The 24,548-nt window shown below is 38.3% G+C and overlaps 1 protein-coding gene and 2 pseudogenes across 3 annotated transcripts; all 3 read right to left on the reverse strand.

Annotated features, from left to right (window-relative positions):
• Positions 1–231: 231 nt before the first annotated feature.
• LOC311622609 (olfactory receptor 7A5-like) lies at positions 232–1,100 on the reverse strand (annotated as a pseudogene). The gene has a single exon. The product of its transcript is annotated as an olfactory receptor 7A5-like (transcript).
• A 9,449-nt stretch (positions 1,101–10,549) lies between these two features.
• LOC311622610 (olfactory receptor 7A10-like) lies at positions 10,550–11,610 on the reverse strand (annotated as a pseudogene). Its single transcript has one exon. The product of its transcript is annotated as an olfactory receptor 7A10-like (transcript).
• Positions 11,611–20,765: 9,155 nt separating this feature from the next.
• LOC311622611 (olfactory receptor 7A10-like) lies at positions 20,766–21,734 on the reverse strand (the record flags this gene model as incomplete). The annotated part of the gene is made up of 1 exon (XM_084883866.1): positions 20,766–21,734. One exon carries the CDS (start codon positions 21,732–21,734, stop codon positions 20,766–20,768), a length of 969 nt encoding a protein of 322 aa, XP_084739992.1.
• Between the last annotated feature and the right edge of the window lie 2,814 nt (positions 21,735–24,548).

The following is a 24,548-nucleotide window of genomic DNA, read 5'->3' on the forward strand; positions in this document are numbered from 1 at the left end:
GTCTCATGGGATAAATGGGAATTTCCAAATAATTCATCCAAGGTTCGGAGTCAACTTGGGAGAGGAGAAAATGATATAGAAAAAGCTCTTAGATATCAGAAAGTAAAAAAAAAAAAAATCATAAAGAGTTTCAATTAAATTGTATAGAAATCATAGAAATAGAAACTCTAGGAATAAACAAAGAGATTAATTCCACACCCACAGTATCTGACTCTGAGGCTTTGAGTCCAGTTATGTGCTTTTCCTCAGCCCCAGAACAACTGGTACTTTTATAGCTACCATCCCAATAAGTCTTTTCAGAGCCCTCTTTATGTCTTTGTTCCTGAGACTGTAGATGAAGGGGTTCAGCATGGGTGTGAGTACATTATACATCACTGAGGCTGTTGCAATTGAACTATGGGTAACAGCAGAGCTGAGGTACACGCTTATGGCTGTTCCATAAAATAAGGAGACAACTGAGAGGTGAGATGCACAGGTAGAAAATGCCTTATACTTCCCCTGAGCTGATGGGATTGCATACAATATATGGAGGACACTATCTTAGAGTAGGAATAAAGGATCCCAGCAAAGGGACCACCACCCAAGAGCATAGCTCCAAAATACATCACCATGTTATTAAGAAAGTTGTCAGAACGGGCGAGTTGGACCATCTGATTGAGTTCACAGAAAAAGTGTGGGATTTTCAGGTCTGGACAGAAGGATAGTCTTAACACCATTAAGCATTGTAACAAGGAATGCACGTCACTTATGATCCAGGACACCAGAACCAGCAGTACACAGAGCCGAGGGTTCATGATGACCATGTAGTGCAGGGGGTGGCAGATGGCCACAAACCGGTCATAGGCCATCACAGTCAGAAGAAAGTTGTCCAGTCCTCCAAATAACAAGACAGAATATATCTGGGTGATGCAGCCTTCATAGGTTATAGCTTTATTTTGTTTCTTGATGTTCCATAGCATCTTTGGGATGGTGGTGGAGGTGACACAGATGTCTACCAAGGACAGGTTGGAGAGGAAGAAGTACATGGGTGTGTGGAGGTGGGAGTCTGAGCTGACAGCCAGGATGATGAGCAGGTTTCCCAACACAGTAATCAGGTACATGGAGAGGAAAAGCCCAAATATGAGGGGCTGCAGTTCTGGTTCCTCTGATAATCCCAGCAGGAGAAATTCTGAAAATCCAGTGATGTTCCTTAGTTTCATTTGGTGGAGGTGACTACCAGGATATAGGAAAAGTGACATTTCCCAAAATAAGCATTAATAACAAGCATAAAAGCTGCAGCTGTATTGTAGAATTAAGGTATTAATTTTCAAATTTGGTGTATGTCGTGGTCTCCTTTAGGACATCCCTAGTGCCATTTCTCATTAGAATGTCCTTTTCCATGTGAAGGTACATGAAGTATACTTGGGTCTTACTCCATTCTTTCAGTGTGAAAAGTACAATTCAGAAAGCAATACATCAGCTGTAGGCTCAGCACGCTGACTATAGTTAATAATACTGTATTGTGCATTTGAATATGACTAGAGTTAGATTTTAATTGTCCTTATCACAAGAAAACAAAACTGTAATTATGTGTGGGAACAGATGTGAAAAGACATTGTGGAGGACATATTACAATATGTGCAAATACAGACTTGTGTTGTTCTCCTGAAACTAATGTTTATGTCAATTATAATTTAATTAAAACCTTTTTAAAGCAAAAGGAAAAGATCCAGTAGGACTGACTTACAGATTGGACCACATGAAATTTATGAACTTCATTCATTCTCCACAGAACATTTATACATATACAAAAGAATGAAATGGAAATAAGTTTGTATAACACACTCCATTACTTTGTTAGGAAGAATCCAATAAACAATAGATAAGAAAATATAATAAACAATATTGTGATAGTCTGAAAAGTGACAGATGATTACTAGACTTGGTGTAGGAATTATATTTCTAATGTACATAAGTGTTGAATCACCATAGTGTATATCTGAATCTGATACAATATTGTATACAAACTGTATTTAAACAAACAAAAACAGAATAAAAACACTTTGATAACACTATCAAAAATGAAGAACTTTCAATTGTATAATATAGTGACAATTATATTATATTATATTATATTATATTATATTATATTATATTATATGTCAACGATATTTTAAATAAAAATAAATTAATTAAAAGTAAAGCAAAAACTTACACAGACAATTTTTTAATAATACTCTAAATGGCTAATTAACCCACAAATGTCATTCTTATAGGTAATGAAATAATTACAAAGTGAATCTCATTACTTTACTATTTTTCATGTGCAAAGTAAATATAAGGATAGTAAAAGATACCAACAAGGGGATCACTGCCAAGGAGAGGGAACATATTGTGAAATGTGTGTCTAATGCACTGTGATTGCAAGGGTGTATTTGCAGCCTTCCTTGGACTGGACCTTTCTTTCATGTAAGGAAGCCTAGTCTAATATTCCTCATCATACAATTTTAAAAAGGTTCTCACATCAATGTATATTCCTCCACAGTTCAAAAGCTATTTGTCTATTCCTGTTAGTTGATAAAGTCCTTGAACTTATCTTCTACACCTACTGGAAGGAATTTACATCTCCAATGCCCTTTCTTAATTTGTCTTCTCTTAGTACCATTTATTTCTCAGCATTGGCACCTGCATTTCTGAATGCAGTATTCACTTTCCTTTGAGCATCATGAATAAATACATTAATGTGATAGCAAAGGCAGCGACAATCGCAGTGATTACTGGTACCTGGGCTACAAGGTCTTGGCTTCCTATGTCTCTGATCCTCTCCTGCCATGTCTGTTGGGCTCTCAGACTCACCTGCATGGGAACTCAGAGAGGGAGGGTTCCCTTTGGAGGTCCAAATCCTTGCTTAGATGGTTGGTGATGCGGACCAGAGCTCTGTTCCAGACAAGACAACATGGAGTCAAGCATTGGTCCTCCAGACAAATTTAGGACTTCAAAAGCAACAACCATGTTCCTTCCTACCAAAGGTTGCACATGCTGAGGGTCTGCAGTAGAGTTGCGATATACGTGCACTGTGTCTGCTCATTAGGCACTCTTACTTCTTGTTACTCTTACCTGTAAGCACAGGATTCCCCTGGGGGACACTGGTCTGGACAGAATGGAAACTCTTCCTGATTATTCTTTGTTCCCAGGAGACAATGTACTAAGCCAGGTGAGTGCCATTATGATTAGTCCTTCATTAAATGCTCTGCTTCCTGACATCCACATCTTCCAGTGCCTCATCTCAACTCTGAGTAAAAGTTTCTAAATGAATGGACCTCGAGGGTATTATTCTCAGTTAAATACAAATACCATGTAATTTCACATATATGTTGAATTAAAAGATAAGAAACAGAAGCACACTCATAGGCATAGAGAGAGAACTGGTAGATTGTCAAATTAGAAGGGGCTTGGGAGACTTGGAGAAGAAGGGATTAAAAAGTAAAATAGTGGGTACAAAATAGTCATAGGCTATACAGTACAGATAAGAGAATATAGTCAATAATATGGTAATGACTATGTAGCCAGTTTCATACTGAAAATACCAAGGTAACACTTTGTAATGTATATGATAGTCTAAGCAATATGTTGTGCTCCTGCAGCTAATAAAAAACATTGGAAGTTAACAGTATTTTAAATCAGTCTAACACTGAGAAATCTGTCTGACTTGTCTTTGGATCTTCAAAGCATAGACATTTGGTGGGAACACAACCCCTGATATCTCTAGAAAATGACTACTTCCTTCTTTAGGAAATGGGGTATGTTTGTTCCTTTCATATAAAACCTTGGGCTTCTATACTATTTGGCATCATTATAAAATAATTAGAAACTTCATAGACATAGCACAAGTCAGGAACTTCCATTTAGTCCTTTCCTATAAAATGTTTACTAAATAAAATAGATACATTGATATTTTATGCACCATAACCCAGCATAGCACATTATAACAATTGGGAAATGTATGTTTTACCAACATGCATTTTTTTGAGGTAGTACATTTATACTAGCAAACTACAGAAATGTGGCAGAAAGGGATTTAATGTTGTGCTCAAATGTATAAGCCAAGAAAGGAAAGGGGTTTGATTGGAATCTGTGAGGACACTTCCAGTTCTGAGGTTCTGGGGCAGTGGTTCTCAAACAAAAATGACTTTGTCCCTGGGGTACTGTGATGTCTGAAAGGAGCCTGGTAAACACCTATGATTCACAGGACAGCTCCCAGCACGAATAGTTATGCAGCTCCAAGTGTTAATAGTGAAAAGGTGAGAACACGTATTCTACACCAGCACCTCTCTATTTTATAGGCAAACAGATCACCAAAGTTTGTAGCTCAAGTTCAAATTTTAATTGATCAAATATCCGTATTTGATCCAGAGACTGCATTTCTGACAGGCTCCCAGGTGATGTTGATGCTGCAGGTCCTCCTGGTCTGTGGACCACACTTGGAGTAGGTGGGCTGTGGCTCTGTGTCAGTCTGGTGTAGGTAAGTTTAGGTCTCCTCCACCAGGATTCTTCTGAGAATGTAATTTTGAAAGACAAGTTTTTCTCACTCTGAAGAGGAAGATAAATTCTGTGTTTCATTCTTTATATTAGGGATCCTAGTGACATCAAATAATTTAAACCTGAAAAAGACTTTGTAGTTGGCAGAATAAGGGCCTCAAAAGATGTCAACATTCTAAAATTCAGAGAACCTTGGAATATGTTAGCTCATACCTGCCAGCCTGCCTGACCTCTCTTAACAACCTCTGCCTGCTGGCCTGATCACCCCTAACCGCCTCTGCCTGCTGACCTCATTGGCCCTAACTGCTCCCCATCTACCTGCCTGATAATGCCCTGTCTTTCCCTGCCAGCAAGATTACCCCTAATTGCCCTCCCCTATTGGCCCGATCACCCCCTAACTGCCATACCCTGCCAGTCTGATGGCCCATAACTGTTCTCCTGCCTGCCTATTACCCCTAACCGCCTCTAGTGTGGGACACAATGAACAACATAAACTGATGAACAAAATTAGATCCAGAGACAAAGAAACACAGAACAAACTGTCCAACCTCAGAGGAAAGGTGGAGTGGGGGCAAGATATCAACCAAAGAATTTGAATGCATGCATATTATCATTACCAATGGACGGGGGATCCTGGGGTGATGGGGGCTTGTCCTGGGAGCTCAGAGTGGCTAGGGGAAGTTGATTGGGGAAAAGGGAGACATATGTAATACTTTATACAATTAAAAAATAAAGATTCCACACTTACGCGGTTTGACTCAGTGGATAGTGTCGGCCTGTGGACTCAAGGGTCCCAGGTTTGATTCTGGTCAAGGGCATGTACCTTGGTTGCTGGCACATACCCAGTGGGGAGCATGTAGGAGGCAACTGATTGATATTTCTCTATCATTGATGTTTCTATCCCTCTCCCTTCCTCTCTGTAAATAAATCAATAAAATATATATTTTTTTAAATAACCAAATAAAAATTCCAGTAAACACCCACGTTTCTGCATGTACACAGACTTGTTTGAAAAGGTCAGGGAACAGTTAGGGGTTGTTGCTTTCAGCCAACTCCCCTAGTTTGGAATTTCCTCCTTACAAACTTTCCAACTAAGTTTTCCTTACTCCCCAAGTTTTGATTAGAATCAGGGCACTTCCAGTTCTGAGATCTGGGGTAGTGGTTCCCAAACAGAGATAACTTTGCCACAGGGGATATTAAAATGTCTGAAAAGAGCCCCAGCCAGTTTGGCTCGATAGATAGAGCGCCACCCTGAGGACTTAAGGGTCCTGAGTTTGATTCAGGTCAAGGACACATGCCTGGATTGGGGGCTGGATCCCCAGTGTGGGACTTGCAGGAGGCAGCCATTCAATGATTCTCTCTAATCATTGATTTTTCTATCTCTCTCTCCCTCTCCCTTTATATCTGAAATCAATAAAAATATAGTAAAAATATAAATGAATACAAAATAAATAAAATGTCTGAAAAGACGCTGCTAAACACCTATAATGCACAGGACAGGTCCCAGCACATCTAGTTATCCAGCTCCCAGTGTCAACTGTGAAAAGGAGGGAACACCTGTCCTAGAACAACACCTCTCCATTTCATAGGCATACAAATCACCAAAGTTTGCAGCTCAAATGCAAATTCTGATTTATCAAGTCTGCCATAAGCCTGGAGACTGCATTTCTGACAGGCTCCCTGGTGATATTGATGCTGCAGGTCCTCCTGGTCTGTGGACTACACTTTGAGTAGGTGGGTCATGGCTCTGGGTCAGTCTGGTGTAGGTAAATTTAGGTCTTCACTAAAATCCTCTGTATATGTAATGCTGAAAGACAAGTTTTCTCTCACTCAAAGGGGGATGATAAATTCTGTGTTTGATTCTTTTATTTTTGGGCTCCAAAGTGACATCAAAATATTTTATACCTGAAAAGGGCTCTGTAATAGACAAATAAGGACCTCAAGAGATGTGAATGTCTTGATTAGGAGAACGTTGGAATGTTAGCTCAAAGAGCAAGGTAACTAAGATAGGTAAAATGAAATTATTAGCTAAGGAGATCAGCTCAGATTACCCATGTTGGACTAATGTCATCAGAAGGGTCCTCTAAATGTGGAAGAGAGCAGAAGAAGAATTGGAGTCAGAGAGACATTTGAAGATGCTATGCTGCTGGTATTGAAGATGGAGGAAGGGCCATGGGCCAAGGAATGCAGGTAGATTCTAGAATCTGCTTTTAAGCTCTTGAACTTAGAGATAGAAAGCTCTTTGTTTTAAGCCACTGGTGTGGTGATTTGTTACACCAACAATGGGAAACTGATACATACATTTACCCTGTAAAATATTGTGAGAAAAACTATGTTTAAGCCTCAAAAACTATTCAGCCAGATGTCCTTGGAAAAAAGTATTTTGTGTCAAAATTCCAAGGTATGTAGAAAAAATTAGAATTATTTGTGTCCATAGATGATACAATGAATTTCCCATCATGTAAATGAAAATGTGGTTCTGATCTTGAGGCCTTTGAGGTATTAATATACAAAAATAATATAATACTTACAAACCAATCCTTTGAATGTCTGGCAGCAATTTTAAAATGACATGAAAGGACTTAATCCCTTCCACTGTGTAGAGGGCCCCCTGGGGAGGCACCTGAGCATTCTATATTGGCCCCTCTTGTCCTTTAGGCCAAAAGTGAACCTCTTCTCCTGGTCCAGGTGCCCACAGCTGTTGCCTGACCTTTCCGTTCATGCCAAGGCTGAAACACCATGGTGGGGGCATATGTGGGAAGGGTTTTCGGATGGGAATGGGAGGATGAGGACAATTATGTGATACCATAATCAATAAAAAATACAAAAATAATATAATAAGATTAATTTTACATATTTTACTATAAATTTATGTATCAAAATTTTGATATTTTTTCTATTTCATGTTAATTCACACATTTCTTTTTTTAAATTTCTATATTCTCTAAATTTCTCTCTAGGTTTCTTTCATCATAAGAGATGGAATTCTAATTGTGTCTGGGTATATGTACATATGTGTGCGTAAGTGCGTTTATTTGAAAGATGTATACAAGTGCACACACATACACACACTCTTCACTCTTAAGCATTTTCTTTGGACTCAACAAAGTATATTTAACATTTTATTTATCCCTTACCATGTCAGGTTGAAGTTAACGTTTATTATTCCGCATTATCTACAGAAAGAAGAAAACTGAAGCCAGGAGGATTCATTTTTTCACAATAACACAATGCACTAAAAACTTACTGTGTATCATCTCAAATTATATACAAATGTACCCAACCACTATATGTTATTAATTTATGTGTGGCTTCTTCATTCTGAAAATTGTACATTTAAAGTTTGTGCAGCTTACTGTATTCAATTATACTCCAATAAATTAGTGAGAATTGAACATTTATTTATGTATAGCTCATGTCAGACCAAGAACACAGGCAGCTGAGTCACATCAGACTCCAGTGGAAAATATATCTTACTGGAGCCTGGTGCATGAAATTCGTGCACTGGGCTATGAGGCGGTTTTCCCTCAGCTCAGCTTGCACCCTCAGGGCCTGTTGGCTCCCTACCACTCTTCTGCCTGCCTGCCTTATTGCCCCTAACCACTCCCCTGCTAGCCTAATTGATGCCTAACTGCTCCCCTGCTGGCCGATTTACCCCATCTGCCCTCCCTGTCCAGCCAGGTTGCCCCCAACTGCCCCCCAACCACTGGCCTACTCACTGCCACCTTTTCTTCCCACTGGACTACTCCCCTCCAACTGCCCCATGCTGGCCTGTTCACTCCAAACTACCCCCATGCTGTCCTGATCACCTCCAACTGAACCCTACAGATGGCATGCTTGCTCCCAACTGGCCCCCCACCAGCTTGATCATTTATAACTGCCATTCTATCCTGGCCTGATTACTCGCAACTGCCCTCCTCTCATGGCCTTTGATTGCTTTTATCCAGGCCCCACCACCATGGCTTAGTCCAGAAGAATGGCCAGAAGGTCTCACAGTCTAATTAGCATATTCTCCTTCTACTAGTATAGATAACTGGAAGAGAGCCAGGTCTCATATGTAAGTGTAGGAACTGTGATATTAAATTAAAGCAATTCACACTTGATTAACTTTTTTCACATAAACTGTAAGATCAACACACACAAATACCCCCTTATCCCCCTATCTCTATCTCCATCTCTATCTCTATCTCTATCTCTATCTCTATCTCTATATCTCTATACCTATACCTATGCTTATATCTTATTTTATATCTATATCTATATCTATATCTATATCTATATCTATATCTATGTATCTATATATAAAACATCACATATTGGATAAAGAAAGTAGTGCAATATATTATGGAAGAGGTTTAGAAACATAATATATTAACTAAGGATGAGTCAAGAACTGATCAGGAAAACTCCTACTTAAAATCCTATTTTATCATAAAGCCATAATATTAAAACAAGTGCTTTTAAGATGGTTTGTTATGCATAAATAACTGATACAATAATAAAAGAAAAGAAAACTGAGATCAATTATAATAATATTTTCCCCAATCTAGGCATTTGTACAAATATTTGAAGATGGCATTCAAATTATATTGTTAGTAAAGTTTATTTCAGATAACTGCATCAAAAGTGACTCCATGGAGTATCCCTTGTAGGTAACCAGAAGACCTTTAAAAAATAAGCATGTTTGTATAAAACCTATGACTCTGAATCACAGAACTGGACAGTAATTCAAGCTCTCTGGTGAGTCATCCTTTGCTCACTTATGTACAAATATGACATATTGGTAGATCATATAGTTTATATAATAAGTAATAACATATGGTTCATTCCCCATTCCTTTAGTGGTTAAGGCACTTTTTAGAGTAGGAGGAGATGCTTCATTTAAAATAACAGAGGGAGCCCTAACAGGTTTGTCTCAGTGGATGAAGCATCAGCCTGCAGACTGAAGGGTCCCAGGTTCGATTCTGGTCAAGGACATGTAACTTGGTTGTGGGCACATCCCCAGTGGGGGATGTGCAGGAGGCAGCCGACTGATGTTTCTAACTTTCTATCCTTCTCCCTTTCTCTTTGTAAAAACAAACAAACAATAAAATATATTAAAATAAAATAAAATAACAGAGGGATTTCTATTTGTAGGTTGCAATGAAAGTTTTCAAGTGGAAGCAATAAGATAGTTCAATAGGAAACATCAGTACACCAAACCAAACTCCTCAGTGATAAACCCCTAACACATGGACATCAACCTTACATACATCAATAATTAACTTACACCATGAAAAAAATAGTTTGCATAGCAATAAATGTATGCCTAAAAATTTCTTCCTTATATTTAAGGTCATCTCTGACTATCAGGGCACATTATGTCAAATCATGAAGACCAGAATTGGAGACATGAATTTGATTGTCAGATTACTAATGACTATGGTAAGAATGTGGATACAAAGCTAAATAAGATACAGGACCCTAATAAGATATAGTTTTCCTGATCACTTCTGGACTCATCCTTAGTTAATATATTATGTTTCTAAACCTCTTCCATAATATATTGCACTACTGAGAAAATACAGCCAGATGACCTCTTATAACACACAGTATATGTTAAAGTCTACATTTTCAGAAAGAGCAGATATGGTAGTGATCTCTGAAGAAATGATATACCAAAAGGATTAAACTGTGCTCTTATATTTTCTTCTTCTATGAAATTATAGAAATAACTTTGGTGATCAAGTACAATTTCTTTCAATAGGAATATTCTAACTACTCTTTCAATAAAATAAAAGAAAAATTACTCAGTATGATAGATTTCACTTCAAAATAAATTGTTCTTAATATATCCATGTAGACTCAATTGATCAATGGGAATTTCCAAATATTTCATCCAAGGTTTGAAATCATTTGAGAGAAAAGAAAAACAACAAAGGCAAAGCTGTTTAGGTATCACAAAATCAAGAATTAATAAAGTGATTCAATGAAATTATATAGCAATCATAGAAAAAGAAAATCCAGAATATGAACATAGAGTAAATGCTGCTTACATAACTAGATAAAATATCACATCTGGCTCTGAGACTTTGAGTCCAGCTGTCATGTGCATTTCTTCAACCCTAGGACAACTGGACCTTTTATAGCTACCATCCCAAGAAATCTTTTCAGAGCCCTTTTCATGTCTTGGTTCCTGAGACTGTAGATAAAAGGATTCAACATGGGTGTAACCACTGTGTACATCACTGAGGCAGCTGCATTTGAGTGTGAGCTCTGGGTAACAGCAGAACTGAGGTACACGCCTATGGCAGTTCCATAAAAAAAGGAGACAACTGAGAGGTGAGACACACAAGTAGAAAATGTCTTATACTTCCCCTGAGCTGATGGGATTGCACGTATGGAGGACACTATTTTACAGTAAGAGTAAAGGATACCAGCAAAGGGACCACCACCCAAGAGCATAGCTCCAAAATACATCACCATTTTAGTAAGAAAGGTGTCAGAACACGCAAGTTCGATCATCTGATTGAGTTCACAGAAAAAGTGTGGGATTTTCAACTCAGGACAGAAAGACAGTTGCAACACCATTAAGCATTGTAACAAGGAATGCAAGACACTTATGATCCAGGCCATCAGAACCAGCATTCCACAAAACCAAGTGTTCATGATGACCATGTAGTGCAGGGGGTGGCAGATGGCCACAAACCGGTCATAGGCCATTACAGTCAGGAGAAAGCTGTCCATTCCCACAAACAATATGAAAAAATACATCTGGGTGATGCAGCCTCCATAGGTTATGGCTTTGCTTAGTGTCTGGATGTTCCACAGCATCTTTGGGACGGTGGTAGAAGTGAAAAAGATGTCTACCAAGGACAGGTTGGAGAGGAAGAAGTACATGGGTGTGTGAAGGTGGGAGTCTGAGCTGATGGCTAGGATGATGAGCAGGTTTCCCAACACAGTGACCAGGTACATGGAGAGGAAAAACCCAAATATGAGGGGCTGCAGTTCTGCTTCCTCTGATAATCCCAGAAGGAGAAATTCTGAAAATCCTGTGATGTTCCTAAGTTTCATTTGGTGGAGGTGACTGCCAGGATACAGGAAAAGTGACATTTCCAAAAACAAGCATTAATAACAAGCATAAAAGCTGTAGCTATATGGCAGAATTAAGGTATTCATTTTCCAATTTGGTGTATGGCATGGTCTTCTTTAGGACATCCCCAGTGCCATTTCTCATTGGCATTTCCTTTTACAGGTGAAGGCACATGAAGTATACTTGGGTCTTACTCAATTCTGTCAGTGTGAAAAATAAAATTAAGAAAGCAATGCATGACCTGTAGGCTCAACATTCTGACTATAGTTAATAATACTGTATTGTGTATTTGAATGTGGCTAGAGTATAGATTTTAATTGTCTTTATCACAAGAAAAAAATTGTAACTCTGTGTGGTGACAAATGTGAAGAGGACATTGTGGAGGACATATTGCAATATGTACAAATACAGAATCATTGTGTTGTTCTCCTGAAACTAAAATAATGTTTATCTCAATCATACTTTAATTTAAACCTTTTTAAAGCAAAAGACAAAGATCCAGTAGGACTGACTCACAGATTGAACCACATGAAATTTATGAACTTTATTCATTCTTCACACAACATTTACATATATATAAAAGAACGAAATTGAAAAAAGTTTGTGTAACACACTCCATTACTTTGTTAGGAAGAATCCAATAAAAAAAAGAGAGTAAGAAAATATAATAAACAATATTGTGATAGTCTGAAAGGTGACAGATGATTATTAGACTTGGTGCAGCAATCACATTTCTAAAATATATAAACGTCGACTATCTATAGTGTACACCTGAAACTAATATATTATTTTATACAAACTATACTTAAACAAAAAAAAACACAGAATAAAAACACTTTGATAACACTATAAGAAGCGAAGAACTTTTAGTATATAATATGATGACAGTTATAATGGATGTCAACTATATTTTAATTTAAAATAAATTAATTAACATACAACTAAAGCCAAAAGTTTCTGCAAATTTTAATAATACTCAAATGGCTTACAAACCCACAAATTTTATTACTCATTCTTATAGGCAATGAAATAATTACAAAGTGAGTCTCATTACCTTACTCTTTTTCATCTACCAAGTAAATTTTTGAAATATGAATAGCCAGGGTAAGAGAACATACTGTGAAATGAATGTCTCATGTACTGTGATTGCAAGGGTGTATTTGCAGCCTTCCTTGGTTTGGACCTTTCTCTCATGTATGGAAGCCTAGTCTAATATGCCCCATCATACAATGTTAAAAAGGTTCTCACATCAACGTATATACTTCCACAGTTCATAACCTATTTCTCCATTCCTGTTAGTTGATAAAGTCCTTGAACTTATGTTCTACTTCTACTGGAAGGACTTTATACCTCCTATGTCCTTTCTTAATTTGTCTTCTGTTACACTGTTTCCCCAAAAATAAGACAGTGTCTTATATAATTTTTTTCTCCCAAAGTTGCACTAGGTCTTATATTCAGGGGATGTCTTATCTTTCCATGCTCTAGGTCTTATTTTCAGAGGATTTCTTATTTTAGGGGAAACACGGTAGTACCATTTATTTTTCAACATTGGCACCTGCATTTCTGAGTGCAGAGTCACTTTCCTTTTAGCATCATGAATAAATATGTTAATGTAATAGCAAAGCCACCCCACAATCACAGTGATTTCTAATACCTGGGCTAAGTTAACTTCAGGTACAAGGTCTTGGCTTCCTACATCTCTGATCCTCTACTGCCATGTCTGTTGGGCACTCAGACTCACCTGCATGAAAACTCAGAGAGGAAGGTTTCTCTGTGTAGGTCCAAATCCTTGCCTGGATAGTTGGTGATGCAAACCAGAACTCTGTCCCAGACAAGACACCAAGGAGTCAATCATTGGTCTACCAGACAGATTTAGGACTTCAAAAGCTATAAGCAAGTTTTTTCCAAAAAAAGATTGCACATGGTGAGGGTTTGCAGCAGAGTTGCAATTTACCTGCTCTGTGTCTGCTCATTAGGCACTCTTACTTCTTGTTACTCTTACCTATAAGCACAGGATTCCCCTGGGGCACACTGGTCTGGACAGAATAGAAACTCTTACTGATGATTCTATGTTCCCTAGAGACTATGTACTAAGGCAGGTGATTGCCATTATGATTAGTCCTTCATTAAATGGCTTCCTAACATCTACATCTTCTTGCACCTCATCTCCACTCTGAGTTAGTTTGTAAATGAATGGACCTTGAGGGTATTATGCTCAGTGAAAGACAAATACCATATAATTTCACATATATGTTGAATCCAAAAAGCAAAAAATAAAATTGAAACACATTTATAGACATAATGAGAGAACTGGTAGATGCCAGATGAGAAGGTGTTTGGGAGATTAGGAGAAGAAGGGAAAGAAGGGATTAAGAAGCAAAATTGGTAATTACAAGATAGTCATAGGCTGCATAATACAGCATAGAGAGTATAGTCAATAATAAGGTAATGACTATATATGTGGCCAGGTGAATACTGAAAATATCAGGTAACACTTTTTAAAGTATATGATAGTCTAAGCACTATGTTGTACTCCTGAAACTAATAAAAAAAAATATTGGAAGTTAACAGTATTTGAATATTGAGAAATTCGTCCCAGCAGAAATAGTTATGCAGCTCCAAGTGTCAATAGTGAAAAGGTGAGAACACGTATTCTAGACCAGCACCTCTCTATTTTATAGGCAAACAGATCACCAAAGTTTGTAGCTCAAATGCAAATTCTAATTGATCAATTATCCAGGTGGCCCAAAGACTGCATTTCTTACAGGCTCCCAGGTGATGTTGATGCTGCAGGTCCTCCTGATCTGTGGACCACACTTTGAGTAGGTGGGCTGTGGTTCTGTGTCAGAGTCTGGTGTAGGTAATTTTGGGTCTCCTCCACCAGGATTCTTCTGAGAATGTAATTTTGAAAAACAAGTTTTTCTCACTCTAACGAAGAGTATAAATTCTGTGTTTGATTCTTTTATATTGGGGATCCTGGTGACATCAAATAATTTAAACCAGAAAAAGGCTTTGTAGTTGGCAGAATAAGGGCCTCAAAAGATGTCAACATTCTAAAATTCAGAGAACCTTGGAATATGTTACCTCACATATGCCAGCCTACCTGATCGCCCCTAATCACCTCTGCCTGCTGGACAAATCACCCCTAACATCCTTTGCCTGCTGACCTCATTGGCCCTAACTGCTCCCCATCTGGCAACCTGATGACACCCTGTCACCCCTTCCCGGCAAGATCACCCCCCATTGACCTCCCCCACTGGCCCTATCACCCCCTAACTGCCATACACTACCAGCCTGATCACCCCTTACTCTTCCTCTGCCTGCCTGATTACCCCTAACTGCCTATGCCTCAGACACCATGGCTTTGTCCAGAAGGACATTGAGAAGGTTGTTTGGCTCTGTGCTTTTATTAGTATAGAAGACTAGAGTCCCTGTGCATGGGTATGTGCACTTGTGAGGTCCCTCAGCCTGGTTAGAGCCCTCTCACAATCCAGGACCCCTAGGTGGATGTTGGAGGCCTGGTGCACGAATTTGGCTTGATTCTCACAGACCGGGCTGAGGGACCTTACTTGTTCATGAATCCATGCAATAGGCCTCTATTATGCATATAAGATCTTTGGTTACTCTCTTTCTGCCCTCTGTGTCCCCTCTTCCCTCTGAAGTCATCAGTCTGTTCCATGTTTCCATGCCTATGTACTGAGCATCTGCCCTTTGGTGATCAGTGGGTGTCATAGCTATTGTTTGAACAGCCAAATTGTCACTTAGGCATATACACATAATTTATTACAGAGAGGAAGAGAGAGAGATAGAAATACCAATGATGATTCTCTACAGGGATCTTCTACATGCCTCCTCCCAGGATTCTCCTGTACACCCACTACCAGGGATTGAGACTATAAACTGGGCATGTGCCTTCACTGGAAATTGAACTATGATATCTGGGTCAACATAGGGGGCAACAGTGGGATTAAATGTTGTGTTCAAAGGAATTAGCCAGTAAAGATATAGATTTTTGCCATGACTGAACAGCAGATGCTGAGCAATAGATGAATCGCCAGTGTGGGATTTGCAGGAGGCAAATGATTCTCTCTAATCATTGATTTTTCTATCTCTCTCTCCCTCTCCCTTCATATCTGAAATCAATAAAAATATAGTAAAAATATGAATACAAAATAAATAAAATGTCTGAAAAGAGGCTGCTAAACACCTATAATGCACAGGAAATGTCCCAGCACATCTAATTATCCAGCTTCCAGTGTCAGCTGTGAAAAGGAGGGAACACCTGTCCTAGAACAACACCTCTCCATTTCATAGGCATACAAATCACCAAAGTTTGCAGCTCAAATGCAAATTCTGATTTATCAAGTCTGCTGTAGGCCTGGAGACTGCATTTGTGACAAATGCCCAGGTGATGTTGATGCTGCAGGTCCTCCTGGTCTGTGGACCACACTTTGAGTAGGTGGGTCATGGCTCTGGGTCAGAGTCTGGTGTAGGTAAATTTAGGTCTTCTCCACTAGAAACCTTCTGTATATGTAATGTTGAAAGACAAGTTTTCTCTCACTCTAAAGGGGATGATAAATTCTGTGTTTGATTCTTTTATTTTTGGGCTCCAAAGTGACATCAAAATATTTTATACCTGAAAAAGGCTCCGTAATAGAAGAATAAGGACCTCAAAAGATATCAACGTCCTGATTAGGAGAACATTGGAATGTTAGCTGAAAAAGCAGGGTAATGAAAATAGGTGAAATGAAATTATTAGCTAAAGAGATTAGCTCAGATTACCCAGGTTGGACTAAAGTCATCAGAAGGGTCCTCTAAATGTGGAAGAGAGCAGAAGAATTAGAGTCAGAGAGACATGTGAAAATGCTATGCTGCTGGTATTGGAGGAAGGGTCATGGGCCAAGGAATGCGGGTAGATTCTAGAATTTGGAAAAGGAATTGAGAATAAGAAAGGAGTTGGAGAGGGATTGCATTCTCCTAGGGCTGCCCAGGAAAATGCAAGCCTGACAGTCATTTTGACCTAAGCCCTTTAAGGACCCATGTTAGGCTTTAACCTCTAGAACTTAGAGATAGAAAGCTCTTTGTTTTAAGCCACTCGTGTGGTGATTTGTCACACCAACAATGGGAAACTGATACATACATTTACCCAGTAAAATATTGTGAGAAAAACTATGTTTAAGCCTTGAAAACCATTCAGCCAGCTGTCCTTGGAAAAAAAAGTATTTTGTGCCGAAATTTCAAAGTAGGTAGAAAAAAATTAGAAATATTTGTGTCCATAGATGATACAATGAATTTCCCATCATGTAAATGAAAATATGGTTTTCTTCTTGAGGCCTTTGAGACATTAAGATACAAAAATCATATATTAAGATTAATTTCACATATTTTACTTTAAATTTTTGTGTCAAAATTTTGATATTTTTTCTATTTCATGTTAATTCATACATTTCTTTTTTTTCTTAACATTTCTATACTTTCTAAATTTCTCTCTAGGTTTCTTTCATCATAAGAGATGGGATTCTGATTGTGTCTGGGTGTATGTACATATGTGTGTGTGAATGCATTTATTTGAAATATATATACAAGTGCACACATATACATACACTCCTCACTCTTATGCATTTTCTTTGGATTCAACCAAGTATATTTAACATTTTATTTACCCCTTACAATGTCAGGTTGAAATTAAAGTTTATTATTTCACATTATCTACAGAAAGAAGAAACTGAAGCCAGGTAAATTCTTTTTTTCACAATAACATAATACACTAAAAACTTACTGTGTATCATCTCAAATTATGTACAAATGGACCCACCCACTAAATATTATTAATTTATGAATGGCTCCTTCATTCTACAAATTATACATTTAAAGTTTGTGCAGCTTATTGTATTCAATTATAATCCAATAAATTAGTGAGTATTAAACATTTTAATGATGTATAACTCATATCAAACCAAGAATACAGGCAGCTGAGTCACACCAGACTCCAGTGGAAAATATATCTTACTAGAGTCCTGGTGCACAAAATTTGTGCACCTTGGGAGGGGAGGGGTCGTGTTCCTCAGCCTAGCTTGCACCCTCTCTAATCTGGGACACCTCAGGAGATGTCCAACTGCTGATCCAGACCAAGAGTCAGATATCCCTCTCATAATCTGGGACTGCTAGCGTCCTTCTGCTCTCCTACCTGCCTGCCTGATTGCCCCTAACCACTCCCCTGCTAGCCTGATTGATGCCTAACTGCTCCCCTGCTAGCCTATTCACCCCACCTGCCTTCCCCGTCTAGCCCGGTTGCCCCCAATTGCTCCCCTCTCTCGGCCTCTTCACTCAGTCCTTCCCTCTCCACTGGACTGCTAGCCTCTAACTGCCCCCTGCTGGCCTGCTCAGTCCTTTCCTCCCCCCTGGACTGATAGCCTCCAAACTGCCTCCTGCTGTCCTGATAACCTCCAACTGAACCCCACTGATGGCCTGCTTGCTCCCAACTGGCCCCGCTGCTGGTCTGCTGACTGCCACTGGCCTGGCCCCCACCACCTTGATCATTCACAACTGCTGTCCTATCCTGGACTTACCACCCACAACTGCCCTCCCCTCTTGGCCTCTAACCGCCTTTACCTAGCCTCGCCACCATGGCTTAGTCCAGAAGAATGGCCAGAAGGTCTCCTAGAAGGTCTCACAGTCTAATTAGCATATTACCCTTCTATTAGCATAGATAACTGGAAGAGAGCAAGGTCTCAGGAACTGTGATGTTAAATTAGGGCAATTCACACTTGATTAACTTTTTTCACATAAACTGTAAGATCAACACAAACATTTATCTCCCCTCCCCCTGCAACCCCCCCACCCCCCCATAGATCTATCTCTATCTCCATCTCTGTCTCTATCTCTATCTCTATGTATCTCTATACCTATACTTTATCTTATTATATCTATGTCTATATCTATATCTTTATCTATATCTATATCTAAAGCATTGCATATTATATAAAGAAAGAAGTGCAATATATTATGGAAGAGGTTTAGAAACATAATGTATTTACTAATGATGAGTCTAGAAGAGATCAGAAAAACTCCTACTTAAAATCCTATTTTATTATAAAGTCATTATATTAAAACAAGTGCTTTTGAGGTGGCTTGTTATGCAGAAATAACTAACCAATACAATAATAAAAAAGAAAACTGAAATCAATTATAATAATATTTCTCCCCCAATTTAGGTATTTGTACAGATATTTGAAGATGGCATTCAAATTATGCTGTTAATAAAGTTTATTTCAGATAACTGCATCAAAAGTAACTCCATGAAGATTCCCTTGTAGGTTACCAAAAGACCTTTAAAGAATAAGCGTTTTGTATAAAACCTAAGACTCTGAATCACAGAACTGGACAGCAATTCAAGCTCTCTGGTGAGTCATCCTTTGCTCACTTATGTACAAATATAACATATCGATAGATCACATAGTTTATATAATAAATGATAACATATGGTATTGTAGAGGGCCCCTTGGGAATGCACATGGATGACCTTTAAATTAATGTCAGCTGAGTCTGAGGTGACTGGCATGGCCATCCCCTGGAAACAGCCTCCCCAAATGTTGGAGACTGTTATCAGTACTGATTTCTTATCTTTATCCAAGTGCCTGGAATGTGGAACGAATAAGACCTTAACTTACCCAGGTCTTGATATGCTAAATCCCAGGAATGAGGGAATGAATAGGACCTGGGCACACCCAAAACTTCCTTGACCTTAAACCCACCTCTGGAAATCAATAAATGCTCTTGTGTTGTCTGTGGTGGGTATTGACTGTCCCTCCATCAGAGGGAGAGCATCCATCCCGCACCCAGCTTTTGGATTTATTTCTGCCTCTTGTCTCTTTCTTTTATTTCTTAATCCCCAGCTCCTCCACTCAGGAACCTGTTCTTCTCCCTTTCCTTACTGGGCATGGAAAAAGGAGAAGCACTCCACCACATGGTTCACTCCCTATTCCTTTAGTGGCTAAGACAACTTTTAGAATAAGGGGAGATGTTTCATTTAAAATAACAGAGGGAGCCCTAGCAGGTTTGGCTCAATGGATGAAGCATCAGCCTGTGAACTGAAGGGTCCCAGGTTCTATTCCGGTCAAGGACATATACCTTGGCTGTGTGCACACTCCCAAGGGGGGAGTTGCAGGAGGCAGCTGATTGATGTTTCTAACTTTCTATTCTCCCGTTCTCTCTGTAAAAAACAAAAAACAAAAAAAAACACAAAAAAAAACAACAATATAATATATTAAAAAATAAAATAAAATAACAGAGGGAATCATATTTGTAGGCTGGAATGAAAGTTTTCAAGTGGAAACAGTAAGATAGTTCAATAGGAAACATCAGTACACCAAACCAAGCTCCACAGTGATAAACCCTTTACACATGGACATCTACCTTACATACATCAATGATTAATTTATACCATGAAAAAAATAGTTCGCATAGCCATAAATGTACACCTTAAAATTTTGCTCCCTTATACCAAGGTCATCTCTGACTCTCAGGGCACATTATGACAAATAATTAGGACCAGAATAAGAGACATGGACTTGATAATCTAACTACTAATGACTATGGTAAGAATGTGGACACAAAGCTAAATAAGATACAGGATCCTGATGAAGAAACACAACCAGATGACCTCTTATAACACACACTATATGTTAAAATCTATATTTTCAGAAAGAGCAGGTATGGTAGTGATCTCTGAAGAAATGATGTACCAAAAGATTAAACTGTGCTCTCATATTTTCTTCTTCTATGAAATGATAGAAATGGCTTTGGTGATCAAGTACACTTTCTTTCCATAGGAATATTCCAACTACTCTTTCAGTAAAATGAAAGAAAAATTACTCAGTATGATAGATTTCATTTCAAAAGAAATTGTTCTTAAGATATCCATGTAGAGTCATTTGATCAATGGAAATTTCCAAATATTTCATCCAAGGTTGGGAATCAATTTCAGAGAGGATAAAACTACCAAAGGCAAAGCTGTTTAGGTATCACAAAATCAAGAATTAATAAAGTGATTCAATGAAATTATATAGAAATCATAGAAAAAGAAAATCCAGAATATGAACATAGAGTAAATGCTGCTTCCACAACTAGATAAAATATATCACAACATCGGGCTCTGAGGCTTTGAACCCAGCTATCATGTACATTTCTTCAACCCTAGGATGACTGGATCTTTTATAGCTACCATCCCAAGAAATCTTTGCAGGGCCCTCTTTATGTCTTTGTTCCTAAGACTGTAGATGAAGGGGTTCAGCATGGGTGTGAGCACTGTATACATCACTGAGGCTGTTGCACTTGAGTAGGAAGTATGAGTAACAGCAAAGCTGAGGTATACTCCTAGGCTTGTACCATAAAACAAGGAGACAACTGAGAGATGAGATGCACAGGTAGAAAATGCCTTATACTTCCCCTGAGCTGATGGGATTGCACGTATGGAGGACACTATCTTAGAGTAAGAGTAAAGGATCCCAGCAAATGGACCACCACCCAGGAGCCCAGCTCCAAAATACATCACCATGTAATTAATAAAAATGTCAGAACAGGCAAGTAGGACTATCTGTTTGATTTCACAAAAAAAGTGGGGGATTACCAGGTCTGGACAGAAGGATAGTCTCAACACCACTAAGCATTGTAACAGGGAATGCAATACACTCGTAGTCCAGGACACCAGAACAAGGAGTCCACAGAGCTGGGGGTTCACAATGACCATGTAGTGCAAGGGGTGGCAGATGGCCACATACCTATCATAAGCCCTTACAGTCAAGAGGAAGTTGTCCAGTCCTGCAAATAATAGGAAAAAATACATCTGGGTGATGCAGCCTGCAGAGGTGATGGCTTTGCTCTGTGTCTGGATGTTCCATAGCATCTTTGGAACGGTGGTAGAAGTGAAACAGATGTCTACCAAGGACAGGTTGGAGAGGAAGAAGTACATGGGTGTGCGGAGGTGAGAGTCTGAGCTGACAGCCAGGATGATGAGCAGGTTTCCCAGCACAGTAGTCAGGTACATGGAGAGGAAAAGCCCAAATATGAGGGGCTGCAGTTCTGGTTCCTCTGATAATCCGAGAAGAAGAAATTCTGAAAATCCTGTGAGATTCCGTAGTTCCATGTGGTGGAGGTAACTACCAGAATATAGGAAAGGTAACATGACTAATTTTCCAAAACAAGCATTAGTAACTGAGTATAAACACTACCATCTATATTATGGAATCAAGGAATTAATTTCTGTATTTGGTGTATGGTCTGGTCACATTTAGGACATCATTAATGCTGTTTCTCATTAAGCTTTTCTGTGTGAAGGCACATAAAGAATTCTTGTGTCTTACTCAATTTTTCAGAAAGAAAAATAATTTTTAAAAAGCCAGGGATTAGCTGCAGAGGTCAGCAAGTTAACAGTGGTGCCTCGCATAATGAACGCCTCGCACAGCGAACTTTGGACAGGTTTTTCATGAAACCATCGGCCAAAAAGCAGAAAATGGATGAAGATGTGCAAGATTCGGTAGACTCTACTTAGTCTGTCTTAAAATTAAAAAAATGTGTGGTTTTTTTTAAAAAAATTATGTTTTTAGATGTATCTAAATAAAAATATGTCATCTTAGCATATTTTTTTATGTCATCTTAGCATATTTTATGCTACAGAACGAATTATTTTTTTTAACATGTATTGTTATGGGAAAACGCGTTTCACATAACGAACTTTTCGCATAACAAGCTTGCTCCTGGAACTAATTAAGTTCGTTGTGTGAGGCACCACTGAACTATAGTTAATAATACTGTATTGTGTATTTGAGAGTATCCCGAGTGTAAATTTTAAGTGACTTTATCACAAGAGGAAAATATTGTAAGTATGGTGGTGACAGATATTAACTAGACTACTGTGTAGGTCATATTGCAATATATATACAAATACAGAGGTATTATATATCTGATTGACATAATATAATATTTTACGTCAATTATACTTCATTTAAAAATTTATAAAGTAATGGAGAGGACAGTATAAGACTGACTGATTGGGTCACACAAAATTTATAAATTTTGTACACATATACATAAAAACTAAATTAAAAACAGTCAGTTTATATAAAAACCTCAAATTCCTTGTTAGAAAGAATCCAATAAAAAATAAAATAAGAGAATATAAGCAATAATATTGTGATAAATCTGCACAATGACAGATGAATACAAGACTAGGTGTGGTGATCACATTCTAATATATATAAATGTTGAATTACTATAGTGTACACCTAAAAGTAATACAATATTTTACACAAACTATACTTAAACAAAAAGTGGAATAAAAATACTTTGATATAACTATCAAAAGCAAAGAACTTTCATGTGTACAACATAGGGCAAGCTTTTTAGATGCCAACTACACTTTAACTTAAAATAAATTGATAAGTATGTAAAGGGGGGAAAGCTTACATAGACAAATTTTAATAGAGACTCCAAATAATTTACACACTGACAAATTTCATTACTCAGTTTCACAGGTAATGAAATAATTGCAAAGTGAATCTCATTACCTTACTTGTTTTCACCTACCAAATAAAATTTTGAAATGTGAATAGCCAAGGTGAGAGAACAAATTGTGAAATACATGTCTCATGCATGCACTGTGATTGCAAAGATATATTTGCAGCCATCCTTGGTCTGTAGCTTTCTCTCCCAAATGGAAACAGTCTAATATGCCTCATCATAAAATTTAAAAAATGCTTTCACATCACTGAATATCCCTTCATAGTTAATAACCTATTTGTCTATTTCTTTTAATAAAGCCATTGAAAAAAAATAGACAAATTTTTCTACTTCTACTGGAAGGACTTTATATCTCCAATGCCCTTTCTTTTCTTCTTTTTAAACGGTTATGGCTGTTTTTTTTTTTAATATATGTTTATTGACTTCAGAAAGGAAGATAGAGGGAGTTAGAAACATCAGGAAGAGAGAGGGAGTTAGATGAGAGAGAATCATTGATTGGCTGACTCCTACATGCACCCCACTGGTGATCGAGCCTGAAATCCCAACATGTGCCCTTGACCAAAATCAAACCTGGGACTGTTCTGTCCATAGGCCGCTCTATCTACTGAGCAAAACCAGCTACAGCTCCAATGCCATTTTTAAATTTGCCTTCAATGAGTAGCATTTAGATATCAACATTGGAACTTACATTTCTGAGTGCAGTGTTCACTTTTATTTGAGCATTATGAGTAATACATTACTGTGTTAGTAAAGCCAGCCAACAATCATAATGATCACTGGTACCTGGGCTCTGTTCTAATAGGTATTAAGGTAACTTCAGGTACAAGTTCTTGGTTTCCAATCTCCCTGATCCTCTCCTGCCATGTCTGTTGGGCTCTCACACTCACCTGCATGGGAACTCTGAGAGGAAAGGTTCCCTGTGGAGGTCCAAATCCTTGTCTGGATGGCAAGACAAGACAACAAGGCATCAAGCAATGTTTTCCCAGACAGACTTAGGACTTTAAAAGCAACAACCACGTTCCTTCATACCAAAGGTTGCACATGCTGAGGGTGCATAAGAGTTGCTTTTTATGTACTCTGTGTCTGCTCATTAGGCACTCTTACTTCTTGTTACTCTTACCTGTAAGAACAGGATTCCCCTGGGGCAATGGTCTGGACAGAATGGAAACTCTTCTTGATGATTCTCTGTTCCCTGGAGACTATGTACTAAGCCAGGTGAGTGCGGTTGTGATTAGTCCTCCATTAAATGCTCTGCTTCCTGACATCTACATTTTCCAACACCTTATCTCAACTCTGAGTTAAAGTTTCTGAACAAATGGACGTCAAGGGTATTATGCTCAGTGAAAGACAAATACCATGTAATTTCACATATATGTTGAATCCAAAGAGAAAAATAAAATTGAAACACACTCATAGACATAGGGAGAGGACTGGTTGTTTC

The sequence above is a fragment of the Pipistrellus hanaki genome (assembly GCF_964339955.1).
Source record: "Pipistrellus hanaki genome assembly, chromosome: 5".
Classification (NCBI taxonomy): Eukaryota; Metazoa; Chordata; class Mammalia; order Chiroptera; family Vespertilionidae; genus Pipistrellus; species Pipistrellus hanaki.